This window comes from Falco naumanni, chromosome 11 (genome assembly GCF_017639655.2).
Source record: "Falco naumanni isolate bFalNau1 chromosome 11, bFalNau1.pat, whole genome shotgun sequence".
Classification (NCBI taxonomy): Eukaryota; Metazoa; Chordata; class Aves; order Falconiformes; family Falconidae; genus Falco; species Falco naumanni.
Genome location: NC_054064.1, coordinates 8,420,813 through 8,438,847, shown reverse-complemented (window position 1 = coordinate 8,438,847; position 18,035 = coordinate 8,420,813). Strand labels below are relative to the sequence as shown.

At 41.3% G+C, this 18,035-nt stretch overlaps 1 protein-coding gene across 1 annotated transcript; it reads right to left on the bottom strand.

Annotated features, from left to right (window-relative positions):
- Positions 1 to 1,047: 1,047 nt before the first annotated feature.
- On the bottom strand, positions 1,048 to 17,640 carry METTL11B (methyltransferase like 11B). The gene is made up of 4 exons (XM_040610957.1): positions 17,397 to 17,640; positions 9,961 to 10,136; positions 4,237 to 4,486; positions 1,048 to 1,650 (listed from the first exon to the last, which is right to left on the bottom strand). The coding sequence occupies exons 1-4, from the start codon at positions 17,638 to 17,640 to the stop codon at positions 1,376 to 1,378; spliced, it is 945 nt and encodes a 314-aa protein (XP_040466891.1). The 3' UTR covers positions 1,048 to 1,375.
- Between the last annotated feature and the right edge of the window lie 395 nt (positions 17,641 to 18,035).

Sequence of the window (18,035 nt, the reverse complement as noted above, 5' to 3'; positions counted from 1 at the left end):
CATGTGGAGGATGTTTTATAGGAGCCCTTTCCATCAGAACATTGAGGTTTGTCATAATACAACTCTTCAAAAAGTCTGGTAAGTTTTGCCAGAATTGCATTTCAGGGGAATAAAACATGATAAATTCTTCATAAAGAATTTCAAAATTCTCCCTTCTTGTCCTCATTCAGAATGAAGCAGAATTTCAAATTCTGAGTATTTTTTCAAAATGAACTTCTGTCCTCCCACAGCACTTTCACTGCCTATATGAAGAAAAGAAGCTTAACATGTAATTTCTCTGAGCCTTAAGGAGATGGTATGTGGGTTAGTATTTTCAAATCCAGGCTTATACAGCTGCTGTTTGAATATAAATCATAAATGCTTTTGGGTTACACTAACACCCTCTGCAGTTTAGTACAGTTGTTAATTAATACAATACTGTATTAGTTTTTCTTACAGTCTTACTATTAACGCCCCATGAAATCCCATTAGCTCTGCATATGGTGCCAGACTTGTTCTGAATGTGGGAAAGAAAGACGTTTACAGTGGTATGAATAATAAAGGGAAGCTTTCAAGTGGTTTCCACTGTGAACATTTTGAAAAAATATTTTCCAGAATGTAATTTGCGGGGTAATCTTTTCACAAAATTTCAATGCAAACATGCACATATTTGTCGTCCAAGTTTTCCCCTGGAATGCAAAAACACTTACACACCACTGTTGTTCTATGGCAGATACATCAGGAAGATAAAGTAGTTCCTAAAAATGGAAAATTAACCAGGTTGTCTTACTGTCCAAACTGACAGAAATGCAAACAAAAAAAAAAACTAAACTGCATAGCTGATGCCAACAAATGGATAATACTTTCCTTCCTTTTTTGTTTTAAATATTTTAAAGTACAGATAGTCATGACAGTCAAAATTTGGGTTAGGTTTTCCAGAAGTTATTTGAATTTCCTGCTTCAGGGATCTGACAGATCCTTCTTAAATTCCAGGATGATTTAAGTGCCATAGTAAAAACCAGACTTATTTGTTAATACCTCATACAGAACACTCCAAAATGTATTAGCCACTACAGAAACCTTGGACCTAATTATTTTTCTATTAGTTGAGTTTTGTCCAGTATTGACTCCTTAACCAAAGGAGTTGATCTGACAAGGAGCTGTTAGAAAAGCTTTTAAAAATGGAGAGAATGATGAAGCAGGCAGGATTTACAAGCAGACTATTTATTCCCTGGAGAAGCTGGCTCAACTGTGATTCTCTCCCAGCCCTTTAGGAATGCCTGCCCTAGAGCTGTAGTAGTAGTAGTGCATGGTTAGGAGGATTCTAATAGATGCTTCTCTCCTGCCCAGTCCTGCAGTTCATCCATAGTCCAGTCTCTGCAGTCTCACTATGCAATCAGGAATGGCCAGGGCCTTTCTGCATGGCCAACATCCAGACAGGGACACACTGCTCAGGGAATCCCTCCTGCCTCTCCTCTCGTAGGATGGTGAGTCCGCTCATTTCAATGAGGCTGTGGAGGATGTTCAGGTCTCGGATCACACTACTATCCAGACAATCCAGGATACAGCCCTCCCTGGCTACATTGTCCTTGAGAATGATAACACCATTAGCCTTCAAGCCATTCTGGCACCGGATGAGAAACTCCAGGAGATCTTTATCTGTCAGATATCCTACAGATGAAGAGATGGAAAATAGATCACTATTAACCATTCAGACAGACTCCCCCTGTACACATCAGAATGGTGCCTTGATCTGAGTCTCTATACCCTATTTATTGCAGGAGAAGTACTGGTCTTGTCAGATTTAATTATGAAATCTTGAGCAAATCAATGAGATTAACAATTACAAACTCAAATCAATATTTAGGATCCATATTAGTAGTAGCAACAGATGCGGACAGAAGTCAATGGGAATAGTGGAGAAAATACTGGGTGCTGAAGGGTTCTTTAATCTGGTGGTTAAAGTCATAATAAGAATCAGTGGCAGGAAGCTCGAGCCAAACAAATTCATACTGGAAATAAGTGACAACTGTTTAACAGTGTAAGTAATTACCCATTGGAAGCTACCAACAGAAGTGGTGTTTACCACCTCTTGAAGTCCTCAAATCAAGCATGGCTGAATTTCTCAAGATACATTTTAATTGAACACAAACTACTGGCTCAGTACAAGGGTAAAGGAATGAATAGAACAGCTTGTGATATAGAGTAGGTCAAACTAGAAAATCTAACAGCCACTTCTGTCTTTTAATATTACAAATCTCCATAACTTTGTGCAACATTATGAACCCATCAAAGGGGTTCTGGATCAAAGATCCAGTGAGGAATACAAGATCTTCCAAACTACCAAACTCTTTTATAATACCCCAAACTGTTGTGATTTCTGTGTATACCATATACGCTTAAAAACTGCACTTTTTTTTCAATATGTTATTGAGATTGTGATTTTTACCCTTCCTTCTCAAAGATCAATACTTCTGTTACATTAAGGACAGTAGTGCAGGGCTCAGAGAATAACAAAATGAGAACTCTCACACATGAAACATCTAAAATGAATTATCAGGGACAGGTGGACAGAAACTGAATAAAAAACTTGAAAAAAATAATCATTTGTATTTTCTAGTCAAAATATTTAGTTTTCTTGATGAAAGATTCAAACTTTTATAAATAGAAGTTGTCATTTCAAAACCACATTTTGACATAGCATGTCAGGTTTCTTTAACCACACCCCAAAAAAAAAGAAAAAGAAAAAAGACCCAAAAATGCTGAATACCTTTCAAGTTGGAGGAAAATGTAATTGCTATAGGAAGTGTAAACTTGCATTTCTTTTTAATTTTAGTTTTTCCACAAAATAACAGCTTGGGCTCATATACTTATACATACATAAGACAAATCAAGATTGCATCGGCAAGATTCATTGAAGCTTTTCAACACCTAATTTGGAACTTAATGTTCTCTTAATTTAGCTTTTAGCCTAGTTCCTGAAGAAAATGAGTTCTTCATGGTGTTGCTCTCTATCAGACCTGCCCTTGCTCCACCAAAAAGCATTGAGCTTGCTGGTGGATTTCCGCCCATTTCAAGATCAGGGTAGAAGTTTGATTAATGCTTAAGATCACTACATATTTCATTTAAATTGATGGAGGAAGGAGATTCAGACCTGTGTCTATGCTAAAGAAAAGGTACATGCGCCCTTCAGCAGCAGCCACATAGCTGATCAGCACAGCCTCAGACAAGCCGTAGCTCATTCAGTCTCATGTTGACTTGGATTTGGTCAAAAGATGAGGCAGGAGCTACATTTACTGCAATGAATGGTTATCCAAGAAAAGCAAAAATACAAAGGAATATTATACTGTTCTGAAGCAATTTGCTTGTACAGCTACAAAGACTGTACAAAGAAGCTCAGTTTCATTATTTTTTAAGACTAGGGGACAAAATAAGTGTTCCTGAATAAAACCATCTTCTGTGCTAATCTCTCCACATTTATCTTTCTTTTTGCCTAGCAAGAAACTGTTATCTCCAGGGTTTTGAAGAGTTGTTCAGGCCTCCTCTTGTACTTTAGAATAATGAGTTCTGCCAGCTAGAACTGCACCACGGACACTGACGTTCACAGAGGAGGAGAAAACCTTACTGGAAGGACAGTTAGGCACTGCAGCAGGTTTTCTAGGAAAAATTAAGATTTTTTTTTTTTTTTTTGGTAAGGAACATTGCCCACATTATCTCATAGCCAGTCTGCTGCTCTTGATGCTGCAGGAGAAGAAGTAGATATTTCTTATACGAAGGTGTACTGTGGGACATAGCTAAATGAACCAGTTTGATAAGCATCAGTGCATGTTTAAGACAATCTGGTATACAGGTATTCATGATTTCACTATGGCTTTTTTCAGATTGTTTCCTGAAATACCCCCAAGTGTGGATAATCATCAGATTCAGAAATCCCTGCTCAGAGGTGAGGCCAACCCTGTGTATCTGTCTGCAGCACTGGCAACAGGAGGCCTACTCCTCAGCTGCACCTTAGCATGCAGGCTACTCTCCAAGAACATGACCTTTCTCCAGTATGTGACCTGGAAAAAAACAACTTGGTGTATACCCACTGTATGTGTGGCTGGGGAGAACTCTCGAAAGTCTCTTGTGAGATTTTAGGAAGCAGTTCCAAAGATTTGAGAACCTTCTTTTACAGCTGCACCGTTCTTTTAAATAGACTTTAGCACAGGCTATACAGCTCTCTGAGATGTTGGGCTGAATGAATCATGTTGAACTAACCTGAAACCCACTGAATCCAGATGACATCATATCTTTGCGGGGCTGGAGTGAATTCCTGGAGGCTTTTGCAATAATACATCTCTACTCTGTCCTCCTTGTCCTGCAGGTAGTTCGGGACCTCAGCCAGAAAATTCTCCATCATATCCACTAGCTCCACGCTCTTGAAAACCGGTAACAGGACATGTTTGCTGATACGACCTATGCCAGAGCCACAGTCCAGGGCACGGTTGGTGCCAGCTTTCCCCACACCCTGTGGGATACAAGAAAATAATTTGAAGTCCAAAAAATACCACCTGAAAGATCACAGCAGCTATGCTACCCACTATGGCCTCTAGCCCACCAAGCCTAGTGTCTTGTTTCCTTTGTGCACAGCTGTGGTAAAGAACCTGGGACAGTATCTTTGGGCACCTACATGTGAGCCAAGCTGGGCTGCTGTATTCCCAGGCTGCTGTTGATCAGATTTCTTCATTGCAGCCCTGCATTTGCTGCTCTATAATAAATTTTTGCTTGGTATAAGAAGAAACATAATCTGTCACAAGCTCCTAGCTTTCTCAGAAGATCCACTGGTCTTTGTAAAGTCCTTGCAACTTCACCTGTCAAATATTCACACCTCACAGCCAACTATGTGGCTAGATAAGCCTCATTCTGAGCCCTGTTAAGGCCTAACAAAAAAGTAAACACCAAATACTGCATGCAAGAAGTAACTTCTGCAGCACAGAACTTCCCAGATGCCCATGGACATCTCTGCAGATGCACAGCATCCTTAGGATCAGAGTGCAGTTTTCAAAACAAGCTGTGTTTGAACAAAAATCTTGGAGTTGCAGGTAACTTATGACAACTCAAAAAGTCTGGCCTGGAGCATATACATAAATTCTTTTTCAGGCATAGAGACAAGAAAGATGATTGAGTACATTTTGCTTTACTGTTCTTTTTTCTTCATAAATATCACCTCTGGAAAGAGATCAGACATGAAAAAATGTGGCACAAAGGCTATGTCTATGAGAAAATAATGAGTCACTGTAAAAGAAGCTTTATAATGAAAGCTGTATTTCACCCTTAAAGCTTCCATTCTAGCTATAAAATGGCTCTTAAGAGCCTGCTGCTGTTCTGTAAAACAGAAATTTTAAGTCCGTACATGCACTGACTGTGGGATTGGAGCTCCCCTAGCCAAAGTTATCTGTTAAACAAATATATTAAAAGCAAATGTAAACACCTTTTCCCTGTCCTCTGAAACCTAGTGTTGAAGTGAAAGCTATGGGCCAAAGCCCCTATTGCAACTTTACCATTCTTAAAGGAAATAAGCCCAGGAAGGGTTTTACTCTTCCTGCTTATTGGGCGACCCCCTCTGTAATGACCAAGCATAAATCATGTAACTGGCTGCTTTTTTGGCCTTGTTTCAGTGGGTAATTCAGTAGATTATTAAGGTCAAAGGACAGTACCGTCAGCGACATGACTATGAATAGCCCGGCTGAGCATCTGGTTACATACAGTAACTGTAGAAAGAGCACAAGGACCTCAAAGGCTCTCACCAGTCTCCAGGGCTCCAATTTGTATACCTGGGAAGATTAATCTCTTGATGTGTGCAAGAGTCCACAAGCCTTCAACCCTATTGGACTCTGGAGACTACCTGTTTGTAGTTAGCCAGAAAATGTGAGCCATTCTTCATTCACAGGCTGCACTTAGGAGCATGTGGCTTTTACGGAGGACCAGGCTAAGCTGTAACAAGGAGTTCATGAAAGGAGAAGGAACTGTGTCTTGGATCTTTACAAGGTGGATTTCCATATTGTTTGCTGGCAGATACATACAGGCCTACACTGATGTGATTAAGTAAAAATCTTTGAGAAAGCTGGTGAGAAAACCAGGATGATTTACCAAAACAACTAACAGAATTCAACAAAAAGCTGTATAACTTCCTTGACATTTGTGTTTCAGAGAACCTATAGTTACAGGACCTCACTCGAAACAGGAAATTCATCTCCCATGATGTGTCATGACAAGGACCTCTGATGACACATCTCCATTTGCCATTGAGAAGGAAAGGGAACAATCATGGGAGATGAAGCTTGATTCCACACTTCACTGAAAGGGAGCCACAGCTTCAGGCAATCATCTGAGAAGCCCTGTGAAGCACCACGGCTCCGTTTGTAATGAAAATGTTGACATAATTCCATGTTCAGCTAATATATTTTCAGTTTGGAAATGCTCAGAGCTTTGACAGGGTATTAACATTTTCTTTGGAAGGCAATCATTTTCCCAAAAGCGTAATTGAGTTGAAAATCAGACTCCTTATTTAAAAAAATAGTATAAGTGAAAATTTTAAGCCAGAACAGGCTTCACAATTTAAGATTGACTGCTCCTCTGATTACCTGCTTCCCATTACACAGAATCACTACCATTTAGGACACATACACACCCAAAACTTCTTCTGTAAGGCTAGATAGGGCACTCACAAGTTTCCTTAGGGATAAAAGAGCTGTGGATTATGTTCCTGATGCCACTTCAGGTCTTGGAAGGGTAGGAAGGCAGTGTAGATATGTAGGATAAAAAAGAAATCAAGAGTTCAAGAAACAGATAAAAATCACAGTGGGTTTCCTAACCCACTAAACTAAAAAAATAATAAATCAGGTTTTCAACAACATCTCTTCCACCTTCCTGATGAAACAGGAGAAAAATCACTTTCAAGAACCTTTTCAATTCAGCAAATAACTAATCAGGCAGGTGAACTAAGGACAAGAAAGGGAGAAAGGCTGTAGGGCAGAAAGGGAACTATAAAGTTAATATAATCTCCATCTGTATTATTTCCCACATCTATAGATCACAACTGTTCCTGAATTAATAGTTTCTTTGTTTTCTTTATTTCCTTTTTCACACACTACTCTGGATCAGGCACTTGAAAACACAGCGCCTATGTGGACATCAAGGCTTTAACTGGCATTAAACAGTGCCATAAATACACAGTGCTATAGCTCTGCTGATAACCCCATCAAGTTTGACTGTACCTAAGACAGCCTATACCTTGTCTGTACAGCACTGTTGGCTCAAGTAATGTTGCTCTTGGTTTTAGTTCTTCCCACACACACATAAAACCTCTTAACTTGAGCACAGTGGCACTTTTAACTCAGTTTGACTCACCTGGGAAAGAGACAGGCTAAAACGTAAGTGAAATCCTTAGTTCTTTCCGTAATCCCTTCCATGTGCCCAGGCAAGATAAATTCTCCAATGGTAAAGAAATCTGTAGCTCAGTTTACAGTAGTGCTAAGAATCATGCTAAGAAATGCCATACCTGAAAGTATGCAACATCAGTCATGTAAGGGAAATGTCACTGTGTGGCATTTCCACACCAGCCAAACTAACTCAAGAGGGGTAATTTGAGTGGAACTGGGCAACTGTTTTTTAAGGAGTGCTAGTTTTGCCAGAAAATGAAGCTTTGGAAGAATAAAAGTCTCTGTGAAAATGGTATTTCAAATCTAGAGAATAGTTATAGCCAAAAAACACGGGGAAGAATGTTGAAAATGTCAAGATACTTCTTTTTCATGACTTTCAAGGAAAAAAACAAAAAAACTTGTCAACTTCTCATTTTTAAAACAGCATTTTTCATTTTGGAACTGTCTTGAACTCTTGAAAACAAAAGGAGAAGTTTTTCAGAGGGTAAAACAATTTAAAAAAAGTGAAATATGTTCAGTTGATCTGAAACTTATTTTCCTATTTTCTGTTTTTGTTAAAATTCTCTTCAAAAAAGAAAGTAGAGTTTATATTAGGGTGAAGCAAATTGCTTTTTTTTCTATCTTAATCACCTTATTGGGAAAAAAAAAAATTCACAGAGCCATAAACTTGGGAAGACATAACTCAAATTAGCTTTACAATAAAGTTACTACTACAGAAAGCCAGTAAATATCTGTATCTAGTTAAGTAGGATTCAAATTGCAGTAGTAAGAAAGGAAAATAAACCATAATAAAACATAACCAATTGCCTGTATCTCAACAGAGGACAGGCTTTAACAAACTACATCAGAATTAGCCAAATGTGCAGATTCCTTTCTGTTCCTTTCCCCTCCCCCCCCCCCCTTGTTTGATCTTGGCCATTCAGAGTATCCTTTCTATCCCTGGCTAATAATAGTAGGAACTCTGCTCTGGAGTATTTTGTATCTCTCATCACACCTGATGCATTGGGTATGATTTCTCTTTGGCATGTGAAACTCTGCTACAGACTGTACTTCTTTCCTTTTCAGGTCTTGGAAATGAGAAAGTGTAACTGTGTGATAAAAACCTGCCATTCAGTAAACTGAATCTGTATGATGTCTAGGAAGCGTAAAAACTTTCCCTGAGTACACACTTATGCACCACTTGAATTCCACACATGTCCTTAAAACAAGACTTAAGTAAAACCTAAGGAATATGCCTTGAACTGGCTCTGGCTTATAAGTTGTATTTAATTTTTTCTGAAAATGCCATTTTACCATCAGGTTCTCACTTTGTGTTTGTAGAAAGCCTGATATAGCGAGGCTTTGAAATGTGAAGCAGTTGTGCATTAGCATTAGTACAAATGATTGTTAAAAAAGAAAATGTGGCTGTTCACTCGTGGTTTGCTGGCTCACTGCCCCAAAAGCCTCCCTGTATCAGGTACAGCAAACTTTGCCACCAGTTGCCCTTCACTGCTATACAGGATTTCTGTTTCTTAAGCCACACTCATTTTCCATCCCAATCCAATTAAACGGTGCCCTTTTTTTATACACAACATCTAATTAACTTATTGAGCTTTTTTTCCACAGTGGATCATTAAAACTAAAAAATGGTCATCTGGGTATCCCAAATTTGTACATTTGAGCAGAAAATGAAAGATCTGTGGTAGCTTTATATAGAACTAGTCATCTTGTGAGCAGGAAAAATTAAGAAATTTGTTTTTCTGTAGCTTTGTGGATTCTTTAGCATCTAATACTGTTGTTGAGTTAATTTAGTGGGCTTTTCCTCTGGGAAGAGAGGACAGTCAGAAAACCATCAGGCCACACTTTCAAAGATTTTCAGATTCCTAAAGACACATTTAGGCACCAACAAGATTTTCAGAAAACTAAGTGCCAAAGTGACGTTGCTATTGCAGGTGCTTTTAAAATCCTACTTTGCATCTCAGGTCAAAGCAGACCTTTACAAATCTGCCTGCAACGTGACACTGGAATGTTCAAGAAACAAAATATTTTTCCTAATGCAGGAAGCTTATTCTATATACTCCTAATGTTGGGGGGGGGGGGGGGGGGGGGCTAGGTTTCGCTGCAGCATTCTCAGTAATATCTATAAATAGGCAAAACAGAAACTTGGCATTTAGTCTCAGCTACTTTCCCAAATGGACTGCAGGAATTTGCACAGACAAAACTCCCACTGAAGCCAGCAATGATTTTATCACGAAAGGTCCCAGTCCTGCACTGAGAATTAATCTTCTACCCAAACACAACTATAAGAACTCCTTGCACAATCCTTTTCACAGCTTTGGAGAATAAGAAAAGGATGCAAACCAGGTAAATAATGACCTAAGGCCAGGCAAAATGTGTATTTATGATGATGCATGAGCTGGCAGAATACATTACTAGACCCAATGCCCATCAGCTATGACCTGTGACTGCATATCACATACAACATATGGTGCCATTTAAAATATATGTGACTGGGCACAGTGCATGTCATTTATGACACATCATCACTGTTTCTTGCAGAAGATGGGATTAAATGACTCACCCCAACAAACTTCCTGAGAAACTCCCTGGAGGATTCAATGTCTGTATTGGAGAGCTCAATGTAGTCTCCCATCATGCCCTCTTCTGTGGCTGGCACCTCCCGGTAGAAGTGTTTGGCCCTGGCGTAGAACTGCATCTCCCCATTGATAACTTGACTTGTCAAAGCGTAAAGTTTCACTGCAAGCAGATAAATCACTATTTTATTGTTAATGACAGATATTTCTGGTTTCGTTTATTGCTCTGGAGGCATGATGGCAAAGCTCTATAAACCTAAGTTGAGCCTTCAAATTGTCAAACCTCTCTTTCTAAAGCAAAGGTGGAAGGAAAGGTGTTGGATTTAATCCTGCAAGACCTTGAAGGGATACAGACCCCTTTGAGCAGATTCAGTGTCTCCCAGGCTCAGACACAGTTTTTGTCATCACACTATGTTTTCACATCAGTGAATATCATTTTAAGTTTGAAGCAAACATCCATGCCAAAGAGGACAAGGGGTTTGATTTGCTCCCAGAAAAGCTGTGGGCAGTATTTATCGCTATGCAGGGTAATCATTTCTGCTATCACAAACATAACTGTTCTGCAGATTTCCATACATGCTTTCTAGCCATTGACAGCTGCATGGACAGTGCACCAAGAAGAGAATGGATGAATGAGACGCTTGCTCTGGTTTATTTTTAGTGATACTCTACAGTCCATGGCACTGCAAGTAAGCTGAACCAAAGAGCAGATGGCAGTCTCAGGCCTAAATAAGCATACAGGAGGGAGATGATTTAGAAGAGACAGTCCTAAATTTTCATCTGTCACAGGTCAAGGAGTGAGATAAACAGTGGGTGATACACAGGAAAGATCCTGTGTGCCAGAGGCTTGGAGGTTTCTTTTCATTGCTTAGCTACCTTGCTGGTAATATATAGCACCTGTAAGTTTGAAGTTGTTTTAATAAAACCTGTGAGTTTTGCTGGGTAAAGGGCTATTTTCCCTTATTCTTACATTCCCCTATCCTCCACATGCTTCGTTTTTCTGTACTCAGTGTGCACTGGCATATCAAAACCAATTATATTTTGCAGCTCCAAAGTTTGGATTGGTGCAGTCCATAAACAGCTTTCTTGGAAACCAGCATCTCTGACTGTCTCATGTATGCATACAAGTGCCCAGCCACTTCCCTGTGTGTATGACAAGACTTTCCAACAAAACACAGCTACAAGCCTGGCTGTGAAAGCTAGGCAATAAGGAGGGATGGAGTCACACCGGGAACAAGTCTCTGCGAGTACAACCTTGCAGTGTGAGACCTGCTCTGATGCAGATTCCCAGCATGCCCAAGGAACCAGAAATGATCCAGCAGCAAACACCTTTGGGGTTAGTAAGAACAGAAAGGAAGAGCTCTCTGCCAGCTGTGTACACAGAAGGACCAGGGAGCAGTGCTTTGTCATTGCATCTTTAAACTTCCATGGCAGCACTGCTGATCGCTGCTGGGAAGGGTCTGAACAGGCCATGCCTTGCTTATGCCGGCTGGGGAACAGGAATTATGCCCTCCACACAGAGAGCTAGGCCAGAGGCCCTGAACATAAGCCTGGAATGTATTTATTGAGGGCAAGAAAGCTCAGCAGGGAATGATAAGTGTGTGCCTGCCCATCCTCAGCAGGAGAATGACATTTTGGAGGCAAATGAGGGGGGGGCAAAGGAAGTAGGATGGGGAATAATTACTAGCAAGGACCACTCAGAACAGAATAGTGCTATTGGGTTACACATAAGCAGCATGCCCGGCATATCCTTCATCCAACAAAAGCAGCATTACCAGCCCCTCTTGTCATCACCTGCTTAAGTCAACTGCTGAACGGATACTATTAAAGCTTTAATCCATTACACATTTATGTTATGCCTGAGAAATTTATACCACAAGAAGCACTGAGCCCAGCAAGGGTCAAACCTGGGAGTTTTACACACTCCACTGATTATATTCACATACTCAGAAGAAACCATTTAGCTGAAAAAATTAATATGAAGGAGGCAGCAGCCAATCCCCAGCACAACTTGGCCAGGGCGGCTCCCAGAGCCTGGGAAAAAGACTACATCGGTGGCTGTGATTCTTCCAGTAAACAATCTCCATCTTCCCCCAGGACTGGCACCATCTTGTTTTCTCTGCATCTCTTTTTTCTCCATTTCAGAAGCCAGCCTGTCCGGTGAACAGAACTGAATCCCTGCATGTTGGCTTTGCAAGATCTTCCATGTAAGAGTCCAGTGATGATTTCTAGGGCTTCTTTAATGGACCCATCAATGGACAGTGATTTATCCTGGTTTGCTAGGTTGAAGGGAAAGGCATTTACAGGCAGGCTGCATACTAGGGCAGGATTCTGCAGGCAGCTGGTAGCATGAACGACAAATATTCAGAGTCCTTCTACCCAAGCATGAGCCTGACCCGAGGCAACACATGGGGACGATATGTTGTCAGGATATCAAATCTGTAGTGTGTGCTCTCGCATTTCTCACTCAGAACCAGTATCAGGCTTGCAGAATGCCTGCCGGGAGTTGCATGCATACACCAGCTGACTGCAGCTCCTCCAGGCCAGCTGGGGCCCCAGAGCCCTGCCTTACGTGCTGGCATCCGAAACCAACTCTCGGTTTAGAATTCACTGGGTCTTCACAATGCATCAGACTTTGCAAAGATCTTTTTACGCAAGTCTCCTACCTGAGGGCATGCAAGGACACAGGCTAATGTAAAGGGTGGCACTGTACCCAAGGTCTTCTCCTTCGGACTCACAGTCTCACTCATGCAGCGTGCATTCCATACAGATGATTTCCACCTCTTGCTCCCTCAGCATTACTCCCCCCCCTCATGAATTTGCAACACTGCCAACTCTCCCAATGCACAACCCAATTTTCCAGACACAGCCAATCAACCTCACCTCTGATCTGCTTTGCAGCTGTGCCTGGCATGCAAGCTCCAGCAGAAGGACCAGAGGGAGAGGGAGGTTTGCCAGCTTTCAGGAATCTACCCCAAAAAAGAAGTGCAAGGAGGCACACATGTCCTTGGTGGCAGTTAGTGTTGCAGCTCTGCTCCAGTGTGCCTCCCACTCATCACAGGACCTGTCTAGCCAGAGGCATCTCCCTTTCCATGACCAATGTGGGACTATCTCATGCATCAGGAAATGAAATACTTGTGAGATCTGTTATGGATACACGGCCTTATTTCAGTGAACTTTGTAAAGTAGGGCATAGGCAGGATAGGATGATGAAGGCTGTAAGTCTCTGACATTGGGACGGGGGCAGCTGTCTTTCACAGACAAGGTTTTCAGTGTTAAGGCAGGTGACTTGTAAGGTTTAAAGTTAGAGATGGTTACAACAAACCCACTGCAAAACCAGGTTGAGAACTGGAACTGGCTCCCTAAAGGTCACTCTGCAGTCATGAGACAGTAATTTTGAGTTGCTGCAAATACAATTTGGATGCGGAGTGGTGATCCTGAACTAGACAGAAAGTATCTAAGCCCTTTTGCCCTACAAAACATATCTCTAATATTTTCTTAGGGATCAGTTCAAAATTTTGTTTCCCAGTGCATCTGATCTAAACCTCTATAGAAATGGACCACTTAATACTAAGACCAGGTGCAATCCCATCCTGCAGTAGACTCTTTACAGTTCTTGGTTGTAGGGTTTACTCAGCTAAATTTCCCTGGCAGCAGTAAATGTTGCAAGTAATTTTTCTGAAGTTTTTATTTGTGAACATTACTTTGTGGCTCCAACTGCATTCTGCAAGATATTGAACTAATTCCAGTTTGGCTGAGTATTCCCTTTCAAATGCAACATCTGCTTCGTGCATCAGTTGAAAAATAGTTATCTGGGTGCAGGGTAGAATTCACCTCTCTACTGTGGTCCCAAAACCATTTAAATTCTGTTTTATAGAAGATGAACATTAGCCCACCCCCAAAGCAGATTTTACTTACAGGCACATGCCTCACACACGGGAATATTTGTCTCTATGGACCGATCATCTAAGTTTTCCACGGCAGATCTCACCCCACTGGCACCAAGTCCCACAGCCCATATAAACACATGCATAATTTCCAGTATCCGGGTAGCTCCATTAAAGTCCACTGGGCTTAAGGGCATTCACACACATTTAAGTACATTGTTGGATCTGGGCCTAAAGTTACTTGTGTCTTTTATTTATAAATGTTACCCTGGTCTGTAGAAGTGACATGTTTCTCTTAACGGGCTGTGATACCAGATATGCTCAGCTCATAAGTAAACATACCTAAAAGTGCTCCACCACTGAATCTAGCAATGGAGTGGGAGGAGCGTGGAGTTAGCATAGCTTGAAGCAAGCTTTCTACCTTGCTGACCCTCCTGGGCAGCACTGCAAGTTTCAATGGGAGGCTTGATTTCAGTGTTATTACTCATGTTTAGGATTAAGCACATGCTTAACTACCCTGCTAGATCACAGTCTTAATGTCGCTTTAGTCGTTTAACACTGTTTACAGAGAGATAATCTGGATCTAGTCTTGAAGCTTGAGAAGTTTAGTTCACTTTTGCTCAGTTCCACTCTGAATGAAACTGGAAAATGTCATCCTGCAGACATGTTCAGACCTGCCACATCCTGGCCTCTCCATCACAGAGAGCACTGGATGACAGGATAATCCAGGTTGGAAGGGAACTAAGGAGGTCCCTAGTCCAAACTTCAGCTCAAAGCAGGGACAGACATGATGTCAGATGATGTTCATCAGAACTTTACTCAGGTAGGTTTTGAAAGCCTCAGTGGTGGAGAATTGTACGACCTCCCTGGGCAACCTGTTCCAATGACTGTCCTCACAGGGAAAGTTTTTCCTTATGGTCAGTACGAACTTCTTTTCATTTATGACCACTGCCTCTTGGCCTCCTGCCTCACACCACTGCACAGCTCAGCTCCATCTTCTTTATTATCTTCCTGTAGGTACTGGCAGGCTGATATTTGATCTCCCTGATGTCTCTTGTGGCTGAACATGCCCCATTCCCTTTGTCTCTCTTCACAGGGCATGTGCTCCAGTTCCCTCACCACCCTGGAGGTCATCCAACTCACTCCATCTGATTTCCTGCATTGGGAGTTCAGGACTCCACACATATGGTCTTGTGACTGCTGCATAAAAGGGGATAATCGGCTTCCCCCAATCAGCTAGCTATGCTTTTGTGAATACAGCCCAGGATACTGTGGGCCTTTGCTGCCAGGACATACTTGTGGTTCATGTTCAGTTGCTGTCTACCAAAACCCTATCAGCAGGGCTGCTCCCTGGCCAGCCACTGCCCATCCCATGTTGTTGTTGCTGAAGGTTCTTCCTTTCCAGGTATAGGACTTGGCATTTGCCTTTGAATTTCAGTGAATTTGAATTTCACTAGGTTCCCACTGTCTCTTTCCTCCAGCCTACTTAGGTGCCTCTGGATGGCAGTCCTGACCCAGAGCTTGCAGACAAGTCCTGCTGTTGGCTGCAGTCTGCAAAGGTGATGAGCAAGCAGTCCTTCACCTCCTCCAGGTTATTGATAAAGATGTTAAACAAGATAGGTCCCAGGACAGACCCTTGCAGTACTCCGCTGACCTCGAGATTCGAGCACAACTTTCTGAGCCCAAGCACCCAATCACTTTTCACCTGTCTGATTGTCCACCCATCCAGACCACAACATCCTAGCATGCTGTGAAGGTTCTTGGCTGTGTCTCCATGCCAGAGCACATGAGCTACCCCACAGTACCTATCCTTATGCACACTTTTGCTTCATGACAGTAACCATGGAGTAACAGACATACTGTTCACATGAAGGCTGGACTCCCAGTGCCTTTTCTATGGAGTCAAACTAATTTGGATGGGCTGGCAAAAAGCTTGTAAGCTCTTTAGTGAAATTTTAATGATTCAGGTCGTGAAAAGTCTGGCAGAGGGGCTCTTTAGTCTGATAGGAACATTTCACAAAACTTGTTGGCTGGGAATGGAAGTTCAAATAAAATTCAGACAAGAAATAAAATATAGTTTTACTAGGGTGAGGTAATTACGCCTGAAAACAGCTTAATGATGGACGGATGGATTCTCAATCATTTGGAGCCCTTAAACCAAGGTATTTTTGTCTTCATAAATGTATAATGTGACCCAGCCATAAGTTACAACATGATGCAGGAACTTCTACATTAAGTTCTAAGCTAGATATTCATAATGGCACCTTCTAGTCTTAAAATGATCTATTAGTACTTACACTAACAGTTAACACTGCAGGAAATCTTGCTCAGTTTCTAATATGTTGTGTTTATTTTCAAAACAAATGAAAGAATAACATTTTCCTAGACTTCTTGAGATTCCATCGACCTATAATTGACTCTCCTTCCTTTCCATCGTTCACAGCTACCTACCACTAGGGATAGGAGTATTTATCTTCCATGTTTCATTTTAAATAGCTGCAGATATTGCTGCATTCGAAAAGCCACATCAAAATACTAAAATAACACAGAAATGCTTTTTCTTTTTACAGGACTCATGGATTCTACCACCCTGAGCAGAGTTCTCCCTGGGGTCTGTATAGTTTCACACAATCAGGTAAGATAATACACTCCCCTAAATGGATAATTCAATTAGGAGGGAGCCCTCAGGAATTCATCGTGAGTACTTTAACAGGTTGCACAGACACATCCTTTCCATCTTAAATTCCTACAGTTCTAACATTGAGTGTAGGCTGAATAATTCTGCTTAAAAAGTGGCATGCTAACATAATACAGACACAAGTCAAATTTACTTTTTAGACATATTGACCTGGGGAATTTTTTTTTATTCAAGGTCAAATTTTCATAAGAAATGAATATTCATTTTCTGCATGAAAAAAATAATGTCTTGGCACCCTGTACCAGAGGCTTTCACTGAAATTTGGCTATAAACAAATATTGGGAAGTATTTTCCTCCCAGATAAAAACCACTATGTTAGACAGTCTGCTGCAGAGATCAAGATTACAAAGACTCTTGAAAATGTTTTTAAATCATTATCTTTCAAGCATTTGTCCAAAACAATACCAATGACAAGGCTAAGGACACACTGAATGACAACAAAACAGGTATCAGGCAACAGAAAGTATGGTCTGTCAGCTCTGCTAGTTTTGCATTTGTCCTTCCAAGTTTCAAACAGGTCAACACATATTTCACTTAAATGGTGACAAAAAAAAGGAGCCATCAGCCAGAAACCAAACTTTATCTCACTATTGAGGTCTTTCCCTTGCCCTCCTTTAACAATCTGTGGAGTATTTAGGTATAAAAACAGGGTGCTGAATTAGAGGGAGCTGAGAGAGTACGGAATGGTTTAGCTAGCTAGTACTGTAGTCTTTCTAGCTGGGCTTCTCAAAACTATTGATTGTCATTAATGTGTCTGCACTCTACCATCTAACATGGTATGTCTTTTTGGAGCACAGTCATTCATGCACACAGACGCTCCTGCCCACCAGCTACTCACCCAGGGGAAGCTTTTCCAGCAGATAAAGGTAACTCTGAAAGAAGTCATTTCGGATTGCCTTATGCAAGATGAAGGACATACTGTGCCGACAGAGTTCTTCATCTGTCTTGTGCCAACGCGACTTAAAGGCCAAATGTGCTGCTTTATATGCCATGATGAAAATGTCTTTTGCAAGGGTGGACAGTTGCTGTGGCTGGTGCTCTCCGGAGGACCTGTTCGTCCGAAGAGGCAGAGGCAGTGTCATTTAAACTGTGGCAATGTGCTGTCATTCTATATTGGGGTGTGTGTCTAGAGCAGTGCAAGGGGTGGAGGCGGGTGAGAGGGGAGTAAGAAATGCTGGCTGTTGGCACTGGCTCAAAGTAATCTCTGGAGCGTCGCCCTCTGAAATGAGCAGGTGCTGGAAAGTGATAAAAAACTCAACCGGGAAATTGCTTAGCCACAGTAAAAGTATATCTACTCCAAAAAAAGAGTGGCTTTAATTCAATTACTTTTTTCCTATTCTAGTCAGCCTTCACTTCAAAGGAACTCAGATATTATCCAGGATCTCCCATTTCCCTCTTTTATATCTCACAGGGTGATTTTATTTCTCCATCTCTTCCTCATTATTTGTTTTTCAGTCCAGGGCACCCAAGAAGGTGG